This window comes from Drosophila eugracilis, unplaced genomic scaffold, assembly GCF_018153835.1.
Source record: "Drosophila eugracilis isolate 14026-0451.02 unplaced genomic scaffold, ASM1815383v1 contig_518, whole genome shotgun sequence".
Classification (NCBI taxonomy): domain Eukaryota; kingdom Metazoa; phylum Arthropoda; class Insecta; order Diptera; family Drosophilidae; genus Drosophila; species Drosophila eugracilis.
In genome coordinates, this window is record NW_024573392.1 from 8,280 (window position 1) to 27,779 (window position 19,500).

Sequence of the window (19,500 nt, forward strand, 5' to 3'; positions counted from 1 at the left end):
TTGACAAATTCTTTATGATAATGTCAGATGCAATTACAAATTGATTGACGGAAAGTGATTTATTTAATGGGTAAGATGTCATGGGTTTAATTCTACTTATATAAGTAAACCTTTTCTTTGGCAAAAGTTTAATTTTCTATTGAAACAAATATAAAATTATTTCCTTTAAATATGTATTCAGATTCTACCTTAATTAACCTAATTACGTTTTATGTAAAGGAATTCCCTCAATAAACTGAACTCCCACATTTAAATGAAAATGAATATAAGTAAAACACATTGTCTGCTTTCTTGTTTGCCTAATATGCTAAATATTTTAACCACAAATGCATTAACATCCTGAAAGAAAATTGCTGGTCTTTTATTTTCTTTACTTGTTGGTTGTTTTCATTTTGAGCTCCCTGTTGATCTGTGGGATTCGTTGCACTAGCGAATCCTTTTGATAAGATCTACATTTACAGAAATTAGCTCAAATTGTTTCAAATGCCACACAGTAAAAATAAAAAGAGAAACAACAGCAACTGGAAAATCCCACACACACAGATGCTTCGCCTCAAATTGCAATTCCCCTTGCCATTTCTTCTTTTTTTCTGGTTACACGCAGCAGCTACTCTCTCTTCCTCTTTCTGTGTCTCTTTCTCTGTCTAAAGTGGCCAGTTTCGGATTTATTCCACTGATACACAGAGAAAAAATGGTCTTCTAAGTTAACAAAATAGTTTAAGCTTAAGATCTTAAAGTAAAAGAAATAAAAATAAAAAAATAAAGAAAAAGAACTTAAGTGCCGTCTGCAAGACAAGGCTGAATTCCTAAAATTGAAAACCTTACCTTCTATTTATAGTTAAATAAATGATCTTAATTAAATTTCTTCGGTGCACACCTTTACTAACCCCTTAAATCGCCACCCCCTAGCCTGCAAATCAGAACAAGTTGCAAGTCGCCGCTGCATCGCTAACAAAGCCACTCGACAACTGCAAAAATGTGGCCACGCAAAGTGTTGATGATGCAGGGGGGTTTTTTTTTTTTCCAAAGGAGGTTTTCTGTTTTTATTGGGAGGGAGGTTCTGCGGAAAGAGGGGGCGACAAAGGGGGGTGATGATGCTGCTGCCGAAGAGAGAGCGGCAGATTGGCTAACTGGCAATTTGAAGACTTGGGCAAGGCGACCGGTTGCAGAACTGCTTCTGATGCTGGATGCCGAATGTCGAATGCTGGCTTCTCGCATGACAAGTGGCCCGCAACTAAATCGTTGCAACAGCAACAAGTACACTAAAAGAAAATGGAACCTACAAGATATCAAAATTTAAAATACATTTATTTAACTTTTTCAAGGTATAAATATTATTGTTATAGATAATATAACTTTCCCTAACTAAATATACCAAATTTGAAATCTACTTTTCATCAAAGAAATAAGTACTTTGATCTCATTTTTGCTGTAGTGTAGGATAGCAGCAGCTGTAAAACGAGCTTTGGTAGAAAGACGCAGGCCAAGACCCGGCTTCCTTTTGCTCAGTTTTCCTGCACGGGTTTTTCTTTATTTTTCCCCCTCCGGTTCTTTTGTGCATTTCAATTTATTGCCCCAGAACAACAACTCGAGAGTTTCGTGTTAGCAATATACACCCACCCATCGAAAAAAAAATCTGCTCCCCATTCCAAAAAACAAACTTGCCTTCATTCTGAAGCGAAATTGTTTTGGTTAAAAATAACATTTGATGTTGGCAATTGAAATTATGCGTATGCCTGCTGCAAAAATATTTCGCATGCAGCGCCATCTGTTGTCGGACTGACCTGAATCCAGCTTTACAAAATATTTTTATAGAGTGTTCTCTTTAGTTCTTATGATGTGCATGTTAATAAGGCTAACGTTTGTTGCATCATTCCTAGAAATATCTAGGTTTACATATCATATATGAATTATTAAAGAAAAGTATTCCTAATTTCGTGATGATTTTGAATTTCTTCAATATATTTAATCAGAAATATCAAAGAATTCCTAACACTTCTGAGAATTTCTTAAACATTTTTCATCCTAAGTTCAATAAGTATTTTAGCCTCTCAATTCAATAGAATCTCCACCCCAATTTTCATTTGAACTTTCACTACATTCATGCACAATTAATGAGCTACAAAATGCATGCAGCTCAAAGGAAGTAAACAATACAGCTGAGGAAAGACATGACTCCCCCAATTTCGAACTATTAGTTGGCTGGGAACAGGTTGCTTTGGCGCTGGACCAAAAATGCCCAAATTCCGGTGGTGATTCAATCAATAGAGGGGAAACACGTGAACTTTGAACTGACCTAGCCCACAAAAGACCGGAGAGAAAACGGTGGAAGTGCAGAGAGAAATCGAGAAAAGGGAAACGAATCGAATCGAATTGAAAACGGTGCACGAAAAGTGCAACAAGAAGCATGCAACAAGGGAAAGGTAAACACACGGGCGAAAAGATTCAAAGAAACAGCTGTGTTCAAAATAATAGTGACGAATATAATAATAATAATATAATTTGATAAAATATGTATTATATATAATCTTATTTTGGTTTTAAAGTTTGTTAAAAAAATTAAATTTCACAGAACTACTTTTATCTTGAATCTATCTATGCTTCTCACATACATTTGGGCCATTTTTGGTGTGGCACTCACAAGGCAATTGGAAGGGGGCGGGGCAATCAAAGTAAAAAATTCACTACTATATGTCTATATACATATATATTGATTTACGCAACGATATACGTCGCTTTTTGTGTGAAAGATACAATGCTGCTGAAATATTGAAATCAATTGCAGGTTTCTTTTTCGGGTTTTTTAAGCGTTTTACTGGCTTTTTTCTTCATTTTTTGATTAATTGGCAATGGCCAATGCAAATTCTGTTGGCCTTTTGGCTGGGGCACAGATACAGTAACAGATATATATATATATACATTCACAGATACAGATACAGATACAGTTGCATTGTCAACGTTCCAAAACAGCCCCACAGCGTATGGCATACAATTTAAAAATGTATCCAAGAGATACATTACACATTACGGCCATGGCTTGCCAAGTCTTGACTTGGAAATTCCCTTCACTGCATTCTTTCCCACACCAAAGCCAGACAAAAGAGCAGAGATACATATATACATATAGATATATGTATGGTGAGGTGGCTATATAGATACTTTTCGGGCCTTTGGTCTTTGCTAGTTTTGGTTAGTTGACTGCAGGGCTTACAAGATACCACTCCACTACCACCGACTCCGTATCTCTATCTGGTTCTCAGACTGAGACTGAGTCGTCGCCGTAGTCATTCGCATTGTCGTAAATTTTATTAGAGTGTAGTGTAGCATCGTCATCATCATCATCATCGCGTTCATGATGATGCGACCTAACACAATTCTTACTTAGTTTGCATTTTAGCTTATGTCTTTTGTGTTTTACTCACTACAAAACCAACAAACGACAAAAAAAATCACAAAAATAAAAGAAGTTAAAAAAACACCGTAAATACATAGCAACCATAAAACGTTTCGCATTTCAAAGGCCACACATTATTATTATTTTCAGCTATTACTTTGGGTTATTTCAAAGAAGTTTTCAATTTATTTTTTTTGTCTGTGGACAACTGATACGACTCTGACTTGGCGCTCTGAGTTATTGCCTTAACATAAATGCTTGTGCCCGAAGTCTCCAATTACTTTTCATTTTTGGCATTTGCTTTGTCAAAGTTCAAAATGTTATCACCCAAAGAACGAGAATCTCGAATATTGGCTTTTGTCTTGGGTCTCCTTCGGGTTATCAATAAGCAATTATGTTGCGGCTGAGATTTTTTCGAAATTGGAAGTGGGAATGGGAGCACAGATTTCAAAGGTTGATTTTGGCTTAGATTTTTGTTTTTAGCTTTACTTTTTGTTATAGATTGTTTTCATTTAAGTAGTAGTATTTAAATTTAGTTTATAAATTTGTATAATAATTTCTTAGAATCAGTCATTTGAATAGTATAAAAATGTATAAAATTCAACAAATTTAAAACAATTTTCAGCAATTCCAGCTGTGGACAAATTTTTGCTTTCCTAGAAAATTAGATTACTCGCTTGTCAGTTTCTAGGCTAAGTCCCAAATTTGATTAATTAATCGCCAGAAATGCAAATTCCGCAGCAAAACTGGGTGAATTGTGATGTAAAATAAATATAAAGAACAATTGTTGGAAAAGTTATCAAATTTTGGGCAACCTAATGGCATTAATTGCATAGCGAAAACTAGTTCAGAAAAACAATTTGAAAAGTGCTGAAACTGGGAAAAATATGCAAAACCGGGAAATCACACAAATTTTTGCCAACTCAAATGGCTTTTGAGATATGTTTTTTAAGAGAGGCTCTCTTATTTGCTCTTCGATTTTTTGTACACTCTTTTATTTTTCAACATAACACACAAAAAATGCATTGAGAGGAATGCCGGTTTTGTTTGAGAATGTGTGCGTGGGCTAGTCCTATCTGTGTGGTTACTACGTTGCGGTGACGGTCGTTCGTTCGCTTTTGTATCTCTCAGATAAATCGCTCTTACCCGCCGCCTGTGTGTAGTAAATATTCCGCTCAGCTGTGCTGCGGGTCTATGTGTTGTTGTTGTTGTTTTCCCCCCGATTTTTTCTTTTTTCTTACTCGCCCAACAACAACAACTACAACAAATGACATATGCGGGGCCCCTGAGCGAAAAAGTATCTTCCAGTACCGCCTTCCAGTTTCAAGATACTTTTCGGGTTCCAATGAGAACGGACTTCGGGCTTCGAGCGAGTCGTGCGCCGATTCGTATCGGCGGCTGCTGGCAGTCCGATATTAACTCTCAAACTGTACGGTTTGGTAGCGCAGCTGAAAAGCGGAAAACTGAAAAGGAAAAGCGGAGAAGAGGGGATCGAAGAAGGGCAGCGCGTCGTGTGTTTTCATCCTCCTTCTGCAATAAACAATTGTTGTTCTACAAGTTTAAACAATTAAAAGTGAGTGTGATCAAAGTGCTGAAAAAAAAAAAAATAATATAAATCGAATTCAATATGTATCGTTTAAAAAATATTTTTTGAATTAAACTGCTGTATCTAAAACATTACAATAAAACATTTAAAAGACAACAAACTAGCAACCCAAAAAACTAAAGCCAACATAATAATAAAAAATAAATAAAAACAAAAAAACATAAAATTTATATACTAAACTAGAAATATTTATAATTTTATTGTTATATCTTATGACATCCTGTTCTTTTGTGCAAAAAATAAAGAACCTAAATAATAATCAAAAAAACAACAGTAATCATAAATAATAATAACAATTTCGTGTGACGTTTTAGTTAATTCTCAAAAAAAAAAAAACGAATGGAAAATAAACAACAAACAAAAAGCAACCACTGCTTTCAATTGTAATTTCCGGTGTAGCGGAATTTCACTGTGCATTGTGTGGGATGGTGTGTGTGTATGTGAGCGAGAGTGGGAGAGAGAATCAAGAAGGAAAAGAAAGAAAATCAGAAAAAACATAAACAGCCCAGAACAACGTGCTCTTGTGTGTGTGTGTGTGAATAAGAAAATTGGGCCCTATACAAAAACAAAAAAAAAAAAAAGAAAACTGTCCTGAGAAAAGTGCAAAAATGGCCTTTGGTTTATTGAATTTATAGCCGACTTTTGTCTCCTTTTTGGCCCACATTGAGGTTACATAAAGATCCGCAAAAACTAAACACACACACATTCTGGCCCCTCGTTTTGGGGTCATCATAAAAATGTCTTAAATATAATAATCTAAACAACATTGTTTGGAAATGTTTGTACATTGTTTATTTGTAGTTATTTTTTCGCTTGCAAATTTAAAAATAGTATTTATGGGTCGTTTTAAATGCTAAAATGTGTACTTAGATCTTTAGCAACCTAACTAGTGCTTGGCAATGAATATGTATTATAGTCTCTAGCAAGTTGCATTACTTAACTTTTACTTGGAATTTTAGCTTAGCTAAGCAAATAGCACAGGGCAATTCTCAGAAAAGTTTGAAAAGCTCAATAATTTTCTTTTTGATTTTTTTCCGAGGAATCACATTTGCTCTCTTAGTTTCACAGAACATTTAAATGGCAAACTCAGCTGGTTGCCTATTTCCAACTTAGATTACCTGTTAAGCTGCTCAGTAACAGCCGATAATCTCTAAGAAACTTCAACTTTAATTGACTTATCAAAGTTTGCCTAAACGAATTATGACCTAAAACTGACCTAACCTAAGCCCAATTGACTGCAGGCAATATTTATTTGGGTCTTCAGAGCTTTAACTACATATATTAGGTTGCAGTTAAACTTTAACTAAGCTGCTCATCAGTTTTGAAAAGAAAACTTTCTTCAAGGTTGCAAAACTTATAATAAACATAAAATAATCTGCAATAAATTGCATAAAAGGTCAGCACCAGGTTCAAAGTTTTCCCACTCCTCCCCTATTAGCTAATTAACATGGAAAATTTTTGCCAGAATATATCGTTTACTTGTGGCGAACTTTTGGATGGAACGGAGGAGGGAGCGGACGCCATAAGTTTCTAGAATTTATAGAGTCGAAAGCTTTCTATCGATAGATAAATATGGCGAGCAAGAAACAGATACAAGTATTTGTAGATACAAAGAAAAAGCCACAAACAAACAGAGCTCTCCCGAATGGGTATAATAAACAATTAAAAATTATCTGCCTCTGCTATAGAATTATAAGCAAGCGGCTACCGTGTAACCTCAATTTGGGTCTGGAATAGCAAAACATACGAGTATATAGCTAATGCATCATTCTACTTTTCAGTCTGTGGGCTCAAGTGCAATACACAAAATCGAACACTAAGCATTCCAATTAAACTAACAATCAAAGTGCAATACAAATAAATCCAGCTAAAAATCAACGAGAATACATTTACAGAAGCTGTGTTCATAAATAGATTTGCCCAAACAATGCAAAGCAAACCAATTAAAACAAATCGAATTAACTCTTTTGCCAGCAAACCCATTAAATAAACTTAACAACTACGAATAAACTTAATAAGCATTTAAAGTAACAATAACAATTTTGTGCAATTTAAATAATAATAATAATAATCGTATACAAAAATTAAAGGCCTTAAAAAGGTTCAACGATTTTTGCTAAATACTTTTGCGCTAAATCAAAAACAAAACTAAATATAATACTTTATAAACTCCAATTAGCTAAATTGTTATAAAATCAAATTTATAAAACTAACAGTAAAAAAATAAATTTTTAAAAGCGATAAGGATTTTTTAAAATTTATAAAACTAAATCTACTTTAAATGCATTTTGCTGAGACGGATTACGTTAAAAACTAGCTGCAGATTTTTCGCCATCGTAAGTATGAGTATAGAAAGAAAAAGCCTTAAAAAACTTTATAAATCCAAAAACGTTATATCTTTGCTGTTCGTAAGGTGTTTATTTGTTTTTTCCATAACATTTTATGTCATTTCATTTTAAAGAAAATCTGTCATTTCATTGCTGGCCTAGTATTGGTCTAGGACCATTAATAACAATTATTGGATTTATTTAATTGAAATTCAATCAAGCAAAAGCTGACTCATTTGTCAATTGTCGCATTTTTATCTTTATTAAAAAGAAAATGGTTGCCAGGCGGCTCAGCTGGTTTATTTTTTAAGTGGGTCAACAAATTTTCACATATTTGCCTGAAAGATTAAACTTTTTATTAGGAGAAAATATAGATATATGTATATCCATTTTTTTTTAGTAAACCCCCTGTTATCTGAGTGCTTTTCACATAAGAGGCTTACTAGACAAACAAAATCCCCATAAAATAAATTTAACTCAATTGCCCAAACATTCCCCAATGGCTGAGCGTTGATTGTAGATTGTTGATGATGTCGTTATTATTGTTGCTGAGGCTTACGTGTAAACTTTTATCTGCACTTAGATTTTTGACATACAAATTTATTGTTTATGCCGCGTTCTAACAACTATAAAAAAAATAAAACACAACATGCAATTTTGTAATTATTAATTTTACGGTCTGTTTGAGTTCACCTACAATGTATATGTGTGATTTTGAAGAGTTTGCTTTGGGCGAAATGCTGTAGAAGCGTTCCCTGCACAAGTGCAATGCCTAACTGTTGATCATTTCCGCTCAATTTTGGCCAAAAAAACTGTCCAACTGTGTCGGAGGTCGGTGAACTTTTTTAGCCGCCTCAAGTGCGTGTTTGTTTAGGCCCAAAAATCCCACCGTCGCTTTATTGCGGTTATTGACTCTCATCTCATTCCGCTTCTCTCTTCGTTCATCTCTTTTATCTGTTTGGCCCACACACACTGAGACACACACACTCACTTGTCCATCAGCGTTCTGGGCCTAATTTCCTTTTCGGTTTTTGGGTGTGTTCGCCTCATCAAAAAATACAACAAAAATTATTTTTGAGAAAAGAAAGAACAGAAATTAACATAATCAAATTTACTTTTTTACCTCGCGAACACGTTTCGTGGCCGAAATAAGAAAAAGTGAAGACCATTATTTAATTTTCGTGTCAGTCGGCGCAGTGCTCCATCGGATGGCATTGAAGTATTGACAAGCTGAGCTTTATTTACACCTGCCAATTGCTATGACTAGATGAGCACAATAGTGGTCTATAAACAGATTATGCCACGAGTGCTTATTTAAAAGGGTTTGATTTAAAGTTTGCTTCATTGGATTGAGAAGGGTTTTGGGATAGGTTTTTTCAGAAACTAGATCAACTTAAATTTACCTACACTAATGGATTTTCCAATATCACATTGACTTAAAGTTTTATTATGATTATTCTTTGTTGTAAAGTTAAAAGATAAAAAAACTTCCTTTCAATAACAAACAAATGAATTGGTTGCCTTTCATTTAAATGACAATATCCCTGAAAAAATATTCTCATGGGCATTTATTTTCTGATACACAATGTCCTTATGGTCTAGGCCTTTAATTACAAATTTGATTTTTTTAGAAACCCTCACATTTGAATCAAAATTTAAAGTAACCGTTACAAAATGAGAAAAAAAAACATAAATTGCGACTGGACAGCAGAATTTCCACTGAAATCTAATATAGCTCCGATCTACAGAAAACAACCTTTAAGATCTGTGTGTCTTTATCCGGGGCATCGTACTTGGAGGGTGAGAAACCAATTGGAAATCCAGCAACTGGCAAAACGGATTGGTTGCCATCCCGAAGACATAGATGGGTTTCTTTTCAAACTCAGCCTTTGGAACTACAATCGCCTATTGAATCCCAAAGACTGCAGTTGGAATTCCTGCAATGTGCCACTTTGTTATCCATATGCCTGTAATTGGTACATGGACATATTCGATCATCGTGGCAACTTGAGGGACACCAATGATCCGAAAACTATTCGAAGTTTACTTCCTTTAGTGCTGAACTTCTTGGATGGCCTTTCGCCTGTTGCCTGCACGGCCCATATTGACGGTCAGCAGGCGAAACGTCATTCAAATTTTTCAGCATTTAGTTTGGAGTCTTCGGATTGGTCATTTGGCAATCAAAGTGTTCCAATTTTGGAAAAAGACCTAATCACACATTATAAACCAGTCTTATCGGAGTCAAAATTAGATGCAGAATCGCAGAAGAAGCTGTCTGGAAGAAAGAGAAAGAAAAATTTGGGGCGCCAGACCATTTTCCTCAACGATGAACTAGCTTATACATTTGCCATGCCAGATGATATTGTGGAATATATAATGCAACATATTGGTCGACATCACCACACTAAAGGTAGCTATATTGGTCCTATAGCAGATTTACGAACAGTACGTCTTCGCAAGCTAATCAAGAGCTTGGTTGAAAGGAAAGGAGCACATATAACTGAAAGGGATCTAAATAAGGCCATAAAAATGGTAGATCTTGAGGGGAAGCACGGAAAGCAAAACGCCAAAGATATCTCGAAACTCTACAATTCCATTGTGCAGAGGTCCGAGCTTCCTTATGGGCATGTTTTTGGAAAATTCAGGGGAAATTATCCAAAAGTACCAAGAGGTTCGAAACTCCCAAGAAGATATTTGGGCGATCAAGTCCCTATACTTTTCCATGAGCCGTATGATCCGAAAAAGCGTTGGACATGGCAACGCCGACATCCGAAACAAACCCGCCTAAATACTAGCTACAGGTTCTCATCAACCAGGATTAAACGCTATTTACGTGCTTCTTTGAAGGACCAAAAGGACGAACAGGCTAAGCGGTTTTCAATTCACTCAACAATTAGTGAAAAGGGTAAAAATGTCACAAAAGAATCGCTGGATTCCTTGTTTGGCTCTCCTAAATACCAGTCAAAAGTAAAACTAAATACCGGAAATATATTTTAAACTCAATAAATCCTTTTTTTAAATATCCTAGCAAGCTTAAAGTATGATTTATTTGGTTTATATAATGTCATTCTAAATTCTTTCTCCAGCCAAGCAGCTTCAAAATTATTTTGGAATTTTTAAACATCCTATTTTTGGAACCCAAAGACGGTCAGGCCAAGATGAATTCCTGTTGCTGCAGATCGCATAGCGATCGCACGGATCCCATGGCCTGTCTTCCACAGTTTCCTCGTCTCCAGCGTGTCCAAAGTTGTAGGCCATATTTAGAAGGACGCAAGGCCAGCTGTTGTATGTCCAGCGAGAGACGATGGGGTCAGAGGAATGGAGGCATGATCCAATTGTTGGCCAAGATGGTGAACAAATCCAGCAATACGGTCTGTCAGTTTCTCCATCAGCTGACCCTCCAGCTTTTCGCAAGAATCTTGTACCCTTTGATGTTAGGTTGGAATACGCTCAAGATACCATTTGTCCTTCCCGATACCTGTGAGCTTTACTATGGGATCTTTGATGAATGTGGTGACCTGAGGAAGTCCATTCGCACTAGGACATTGCTCATTCTCGTATCGATGATGCAATACTTTTTGAACCTTCCCAAGGGATGTATGAGAAATAGTAAATGCCCAGGTTGCAGGAATAATGATGATAGTCTGAAGAATATTCACAATCCTGGTTATTGTGGCAAAAATGCTATGACTCCTTTCTCGGGATCTGCTTCGACGAGTAGAGTACCATCGCTTGGCAGTGAAGTGCGGGCAGGACTCAGACGATTGGGATACGAAAGCTATGGCAGTATAGAGAGTTATCCTTCGGATGAATCTATACCATATGGTTATGCCCCCTATCGATGTCCTTGTCAGGCTGGCTTACCTAAGCCTAAGAGGATTTTGACTAATCCTTATGCTAATATGGGATCATTGGCTATAGAGAGGGCCTGTTCGAATGAGCTAGGTAGTCCCATGCTAGCTGCTGATTGCATTCAGAGGCCTCCAGTGGCACCCAGTTCACGTCAAGCAGCCCGACTCATGCACATCACTCAACTCTCTGATCTATATGCTGCAGTTGTACAAAACCAACATTCTAGACAATTACTAGCAGAAGGACAGCGTCCCAAGCAAAGAATAATACCCTGTACTGAAAACAGGGGCAGATTCTCAGGTGGCTTCATGGTTCCAGAGCCCTATTTCAATGGCATGCCTTGGAGTTGGCTGCACAGGAATCCACAGCGAATGGTTCGTCTACCAAGTGGCGGTCTACCAATGGAAATACCACGTTATAGACGCCAGCCGTTGGATGAAATGTATGATAGTTTTAGAAGCAAATATGAGGATATGAGCAGGCAGGTTAACCCCTTCAAGGAAAATAGTCTCTTGCGTATTCAAAACTATGGATCTGAGAACAGATTCCAATCCATTAGCTGGGCGAACAAAATCTTTAATCTTCAAAAACTTCCGATTAAAAATATGTCGAACAATTTCAGACAAATTCCGATTGAAGATAAATGGAAAATGAGGTGGGATGAGGTCTTATTAAAGAAGGTAAATCAAGCTAGGCAAACAAATAGTGCATATAACTATTGGAAGGATATGATGGAGAGAAATCAATTAAGAACAACATTCGATCATGATAGAAACGATATTCTAAGTATACGCAATCCAATATTTCAACCTAAAGATAGAACTTATTCTGAAAGTCTACGTATGATAAGGCAGAAAAGTAGTAACTCTCTAAGATCAGCAAGTCAAGATCAGAAGAAAACAATACGGAATCAAAATAAAACAAAAGCAAAAACTAGGGAAAGTATTTTTCCTCAAATCAAAAGAAAACCAATTTTCGCAGTACAAAGAGATCAACACCGAAACGTTTTAAATAGACGGATAGACATCAGAGGACACCAATAACAAATCTGTAGATGATGCCCTGCGATTAGCAAGGAGAGAAGAGTATAGCGACCGAAAATATCCTAAACCCGAGGCGTATAGAAGAGAAAGGGCTAAAGAACTCTCTAGAAATCGCTGGGCTACTAGAAAAACTGCCGGAGAGTCTTTAATGCTCGTTAAATCCGCAGAAAACATACGAGAGAAGTCTGGAAAGTCGTTTATACAAGAAGATAAGTCTTGCAATAAGCCTTTGAACAAAAAGGTACGATTTCGTGTTCAGAATCCTGACCGCTTGGAAAGAAGAACCCCAATAGATTTAAATGAGAAAATCACTCCCAGAAGTACATCACCTAGGAGGTATTTTCAACCTGCAGGAGGGTATCAACTCCCAAAACAGTTTGGCAAGGAAATAAGACAGAAATCTTTAAAGATTTTCAAAGGAAGTGATGATAGGAAAATGCTATTTAAGCCAAGGAAGGTGAAGTCACCGGAACTAACCAATGATTCTAAAGAACAATCTAGCTGTAGCAAAAGGTTGAAGATGAAATCTCCAGAGCGGATAGCAAGCCATAAGCAACAAAAAGTCGGACTTAGTGCTCAAAAAACATTTGGAAAATCCATAACCAAAAGATGGGAAAGTTCAGCTGTGGATCCACCTAATAACAGTAGCAAGCGCAGAAAAGGCAATTAGGCTGTATGTGCATGTGTATAATATGTGCATTTCATCTATATAGTGGATTGATGTTATTTCCAATATTCAGTATGAGCTGCATGGTGAAATTTTATTATTTTCTAACTAACCATACAATTGTAAATAAATCACGGGCCTGACCGCCTATTAAATTTAGGTTTGAAGTGTTGACCTCACCAAACACTTCCAATTCGAGAGAAATTTGGCGTCCACCTGCGCTGATTGAAAGCCGCAACATTGCAGCATAGTTGCGGTAAGTTTGTTGCGCTTTTCCGCATTTCATGGAAATGAAAATGATGATGTGGCCGCTGCTGCGGGACGCCACTTAAAAGCTTTTTCCTTTAAACCCTTCTACTGGCAATAGTTCACATTATTCCCTCGGTATAGAGTTAGCTTCAATTTTCCCCTTTTCAGTCAGTTTATTTGAATATTTTCGTGTGTTTGAGGTTTGGATTTCGGCTCATTTTGACGCGTTTACTGTTCTTTGGGGACCCATAACGCGTTCCTCCCCCAACAACTTAGGTTTATATATATGTGTGTGTATGTGTAACGTAGAGCTGGAGGCCATAAGCCAAAGGGCAAACGTTTTGTGGCCAAAACGCAATTTCCCCGCTAAAGCCGAGAAGCGTATTGGTAACAAGTGCCTCTCACTTTGTTGGCCCCTGGGTGGGCCTATCAACTTGGTCGGTTGAGTGGTCTGGCTTGAAGAAGAAACAGATTAGATATTCATACGAAAAATAAGTAACGGGGCACCCCAAGTTTTCTGTATAAATTTTGAATAAATTGTGGAAAATTAGCAGCAGGAAAATGGTTTACAGAGAGAGTACCTCAGTTTAATAGGGAAAATTGGTATGCCTTTTTTTTGACAAATGAATATTAATATTTTGTAGAGCTTAGAGATACTTGAGTTTGATAGTGTTGTATATAAAGTTATGGAATATATATCTAACCTATCATCATGCAAACACTTATGATTTGGATTTATGTTGAGCAAGTAAATCAAACCAGCCCAGGCTCCAAATTTCACAATCTTGGCATATTCAGAACCCGAGTTACTTGAGGTTACACCACACTTACATAGTCTCTCCCACCAGCATCCTTATGCTCTGTCCACTTTTCCAGCACTCCCTGCCCCCTCTCACTCAATGAGACACCCCTCCTGTCCTCGCACTGTCGCCATAGTGCTTATCAGTCTGATGTGACTGTGATGATAATAATTCAGAGTCAAATATCTCGCGACGTCTAGTGGCCAAGTCATGATTTATGGCATTCCATTCGAGACTTAAACAATACGATAATTATTTATTAGAGTGGAGACCCTTCTGCAATCCCACTAGTACTTTGTGAGCACTGCAAACATACAAATATGTGTATATAAATAATAAGTTTTTGTTTGGCTGCAATGACTTTGCCCAGTTACAAAATCCCCCGTCATGCCCCTCATGCGGCAATTTATAATGTTGAGTGCCAAGCAGTTAGGAAGGATCCCCTTTTATATATATATCTGTATCCTATGTAAGTTTATACATATTTCTCTATAAACGCTAGAGAGATGGTATATATATATATACAAACATATATCGGGGCGTACGGAGTGTAGACAGACAAGAGTCGCCCTGACAAAACCAGTTGGAAATGGCCTGGCAAACGGAATTTATTGCAATGGAGTGCTGAAAACTAAATCATCATCTTCCAACCAGTCCAATCCAGTCCGAGGGTTATCCAGATGGGGGGCCAGAACAATTGATACACTCTCCACCAGCTCATTTAATATTTATGCGCATTTAGCCGGGCACTTTTTCCATGCGAAATCGCAATAGTTGTTGGGCAATAGTTTCTGTTGGCCCATGCGTAAATATGCGCAAAATAAATACATTTTTTATCTTCGCTTTATTATTTTTGGCTCTGCTGGTAGGCATAAATTATGCACATACAAGGGAAATATTTAACGCCTTTCAAGCCGAGCAAGAAAAAAAGGAGAGAAAATTTGGACCCAAAATGTAACATATATAAATATATATATATTAGAGGAAAACCCAGCAGAAACCTCGAGCAGGCATCTATAAAATAAAAGTAAATTGGTTGTCCGGCTTTGGTTTCCCCAACATCCGAATCCCCAACATTTTGTTTTCCCACTTTTTTCTTCTTTTTTTCTTTTTTTTCCTCCTATATATGTATATTTTTTTTTCTGTGCGTTTTTCCTTTTTGCTCGTGTCGAGTCGTTCAAGCTGTGGCATAATTTTTACGCATTTGCTTGGACCCCCCAGCAAAAGTGTTGATAAAAAAAAATATATATGAAATAAAATAACAGGGGCGATAGAGCAGGGTGGGCGTGGCGGCACACGCACAGACTTCCTGCTTCAACTACTACTACTACTACTACAAAAAATAAATAATAAGGAAAAATGCTGGAGCCGTTGAAAAAGTTAAACAATTCATGGTCGAAGCTTTATGCTTTATACGCAAAACTTTGCTCTTTGATTTCGGATGTCAAAGCATCTCCACTCTTTTGGGTCGTCTTTGTGTGCGGAAGAGCGCTTATCTATGCCGGCTGCCAAGACGCACATCACCCAACTACAATGATTTTGCATGCCCTTGTGGATCAAAGAGGTCCATTGAAAAAGTTGGTTGACGTAGATTGGAGGAAGCTAAACCAAAATGGTAAACACTTTGCAAAAGTTAATGACAAAGTTTTAATTATGATTGAAGTCTTCTGTTATATGTAAAAGATCATATCATCTTCTTTAGTAAAACTCTACTTTATTTGTTACTTATTAGTGATGGATTATTGTTATGAAAATAAATTATAACTAATAATATATAAAAAAAAATATTTTAATACATTTTTTAGACGTAAGGGAATTATCATTCGTTCTAACAAAACATTAACAGATCGCAACATTTGTGCTTGTTTTATGTTTATTTGTTTGGGGCCGCGACGTTTGCCAAAAACCAAGGCTGTCTGTCTATATATCTGTGATGTCCCTGCCGCCCCTTTTTCGCTCCCTTTTCTGGTGCCCTCTGTAGCTATCTCTTTCTGGCTTAGTACTAGCCATCTCTTTTGCCTCAGTGCAGGCTCGTTTTGTGTGAGGCCAAAATCCACTTAAATCGATAAAAACTATCAAATCTGTGCGGGGCGTGTGCCTTAGTTGTCGGTTGGTTTTTTTTTTCATTTTTGGTTTGGTTTTCTGCCTTCTCCGACGGAGTCTGAAGCCGGAGCTTCGTCACTCATACGCCATGTGCGCCGTCTCCAGCGTCGTCGCCACTCATTTTTCGCCCATGTTGCGTATGTTGTCAAGTCTCTTCCGTTTGCTGCCGCTCACTGAAATGGTGTTTGTTTCTCTCCGTGTATGTGTGTTAGCCTTTTTTCTTGGCATCGGCCATCGAAATTGTGCTCAGCATTATTGTTGTTGCTGCCTCTGGCATGTCCGTTTTGGCATGGACTTGGCCCAAACTCATTGTTTGGGGGAATCTCATACCCGTTTTGTTCGATTTTCCTCTTCATTTTTTTTGTTTGTTTCGGGGTGGTTCGGTTAGGCAGCAGCAGCATTTCCGTTCTTTTCCGCTGTTGTCAAGCAGCTAACACACACCAGCTCACACATGTGTGAGTTTATAGGCGCCGGCATTTGAGCAAATTTGCCCCTCTAACAGAGACCCAGCCCAAAAGCCCAAATGAGATATGTGTGTGCCCTCCTCAAAACTATAATGCTAAATGACAAAATATGACAAATTATAATAAAAAAAGAGAGCATGTCGAAAAATGAATATATATATAAATATATTCCTGAACGAATTTTATGACATTTGTCATGGAAATCTTTCCATTCGGCTGATTCGTCTTTTGTCTGGCCAATTTTGCGGTCGCCTCACATGACAGTTAAGTTGGGCCTCCTCCACTTGTACTTCCCAAAAAGCCTGTATTAATACAAAAATCACGCACTCGTAAATGCTCCTTTTATAGGCATTGCGTGCCGAGATTTTACAATGGCTGTGGAAATGAAGGAAAGCTCGAAAAAAGATTAACAATAATCGGAGCTAATCATAGTGTAATTATGTGTCACTCTAAGTGGACAACTTGTTGTGATGAGTTGTAGAACTCAAAAGATACTTTAGTACTTCTGTATTAAGTTATTTATTTTAAATGGAAAAACCGTATACTTTTCTAGCTCTTTTTACGTTGAAATACATTTTAATAGGTTTACTACAGAATTACTTTTTAAAGTTTTTATGAAACAACATTTTTTTAGAATTCCATTTTGTAAGCTTTAGAGTTTTTTGTGTTGACATACATTTTTCAATTATTTTCTGCTTTCAAAGTTTCTATCAACTTTTTACCATGTCAACTGCAGTCAAAAATAACTCAATATACATGATTCTACATAAACCAATTCCTGCTTCCAAGAGTTACATTTTACCACCATACAAAAACTTATTCATATTAGTGTAAAAAAAAGGAAAAACAAATAGTTTAACAAAACAATTTGAAACCGAATTAAGATAGAAACAAAAAGTTGATATTATTATCCAAAAATATGGACTAAACGGGAAAAGCGGCGGACAAGTTTACTGGGGAGAGTTGGAATAACCAGAGGTAGTAAAGGGTTTGTGGGGTAAATCCCTCTTGACAAAAAGTAGATCTCGACTTCGGGTATAATTGGAGGAAAAACCTCACGCCAAGCAAAGTTTCCAATTAGAGAGCGAGTGGAGCAAAAATTTTGTTTTTTTTTTTTTTTTTTATTAATTTTCGTTGTCGCTTGTCGGAAAAAGCCAAGTTTGAAGTTTTCCCAGTTTTGGTTTTATTTTTAGTATTTATACGTGTACATATATATTTCAAGTGTTTGTTTGGCTGTTTTTTAATATATGTTTGGCCAAAGCAATTTGCTCACATGCACCAAACTGGTACACACAGGAACAAAAACCGAACTTTATAAACTAATAAACTCAGCCGTCGAATGCAAGTGCCCCGCCCTGTTTGCCCGCCTTTCACTCACTGAGTTTCGATTAAATTTTTGTTTAGGTATTTTGCAGCACTTTTTTTTTTTTTTGTTTCTTTGCTGCAGTGCTGGTCCCTCCCAGCTCAACAATCGGAAAATTGCTGCAGAAATTTTTGTGTGCACCATAAATATTTCTCGAACATTTTTTGGGGTCTCTTGTGTTAGTTTTTTTTTTCAGAATTGCAACGATTGTCGTTGGCCATATGCAACTAGCAATTTCGAATATTTTCCCCAATCTCGTAAAATCACACAGACCCAGACATGCTAGATGCACCTCAAGGCATTGGTTGTCGATGCAGATACGCAAACAGATTGGAAATTGATTAAGTTGCTGATGAAATTGAACTGAAACCAGTTATTCAACTAAGGGGATTATTAAGCAAAGTGCTTGGTGCAACATCGGTTCAGAATGTTCTCAATAAATACACAAAATGAATTGAACATTTTAGGTACATCAAAATTTTGTATAGAACATCATGGACGAATAAGTATGAATTAATTTGTGTATTTTCCAAAGGGTTTTATTGCGTCTGGGCATTTTCATTATCTTCTTTGGTGTTAAATATAAATTCTAATTCCCTTTTTTTTCCAGCAACATCAAAAATTTCATAATTGGCATTTGGGTTGCCTCTCGTCTTCCGACCAACATTTTTTTTTTGTTTAAAACTTTGCTTTTTATCTTTTTGCATTTTCCACATGCTGCTAATTACATGCTTCACTGCTTTGCCACAATTAATTTGGGTTTTTTGTTTGCAGTTTTAATTTTTCACTTCAACAAACTACAATTGCAAAATTATAAAAATTATATTTACCATAACGAAGGCGGAATGAAAATTTCTACCAATTAGTGAGGAGAAGAGAAAAAGGAAAAGTGGTTGCAGTTAAGGAATGCAATTATCAAAAAGGCCAAAAACCAGCAGAGCCATATCAGGAAACGAGGATATTTCGTCCGTACGAAAATGCAAATGTGCGCATTTCGTCCTGTCTCTTTCGTCCTCTGTCTCTCTCTCTCTTTCGTACTGTCTGTGGGACAATGATTGCTGCATTTATGAGATAAGTTTTTACTGTCGACAACAATTAAATTACATTTTAGAGTTTATGGCCTTCGTTGCCGAGTCGCTTCTGTCGCCAAACTTCAATAAATTCTAATAATTTATTTCATTACCAAAGTGTCTCCGCATGTGTGTGTGTGTGTGTGTGTTAGCTGTAAGTGTTATTTCTGCTGCATTTAAAATGTATGGAATGCCAGAAAAAAATTGGGAGCACACTGGCTATGTGGGCATAAAAAACGGTTTCTCTTTTTAAAATTACTGCTAGTTTTCTGTTAGTAAATATTTTTTAGAAAACATTTTAAGCACTGATTAGTTACTTCTTAGTCCAATAATAAAATAAAAATCTTTTAAAAATTCACAAATTAAAGAAATTTCCCGTTTTTGCATGCCTTTACATACACCGAGAATGAAAACGATTAATACTTTTGCAAACTCAGGCTGGCATTTAAATTAAAAAGTCTTATCTTTTGTTTTATTTTTATAATTTCGTTAGTTAGTTTTTCGCTCGTAAATTTTCATAACAAATTGATTATCATTAGGGTCAAAACTATTTATCCGACCC

General features: G+C 36.6%; 3 protein-coding genes across 4 annotated transcripts in view; all 3 read left to right on the forward strand.

Annotated features, from left to right (window-relative positions):
• Positions 1-4,774: 4,774 nt before the first annotated feature.
• The window catches only part of LOC108118422 (POU domain, class 4, transcription factor 2), a 33,072-nt gene continuing 18,346 nt past the window's right edge, over positions 4,775-19,500 (forward strand). Inside the window, exons 1-2 of one of the 2 annotated variants that reach the window (XM_041819290.1) lie at positions 4,775-4,967; positions 6,782-7,336. The gene's annotated coding sequence lies outside the window, so the exon portion shown is untranslated. Of the gene's footprint in view, positions 4,968-5,509; positions 7,337-19,500 lie in introns of those variants that run through there. The other variant, XM_041819289.1, reaches the window with a different exon arrangement.
• LOC108118398 lies at positions 8,280-10,326 on the forward strand. Its single transcript, XM_017231074.2, has one exon. The coding sequence runs from the start codon at positions 9,002-9,004 to the stop codon at positions 10,322-10,324; it is 1,323 nt and encodes a 440-aa protein (XP_017086563.2). The 5' UTR covers positions 8,280-9,001; the 3' UTR covers positions 10,325-10,326.
• LOC108118423 lies at positions 10,471-12,340 on the forward strand. Its single transcript, XM_017231104.2, has one exon. The coding sequence runs from the start codon at positions 10,486-10,488 to the stop codon at positions 12,220-12,222; it is 1,737 nt and encodes a 578-aa protein (XP_017086593.2). The 5' UTR covers positions 10,471-10,485; the 3' UTR covers positions 12,223-12,340.

What these genes read in the sequence shown, in the direction of transcription:
- LOC108118398 (XM_017231074.2), top strand. Translation starts at nt 9,002, where the DNA reads ATGAGAAAAAAAAACATAAATTGCGACTGGACAGCAGAATTTCCACTG.
- LOC108118423 (XM_017231104.2), top strand. Translation starts at nt 10,486, where the DNA reads ATGAATTCCTGTTGCTGCAGATCGCATAGCGATCGCACGGATCCCATG.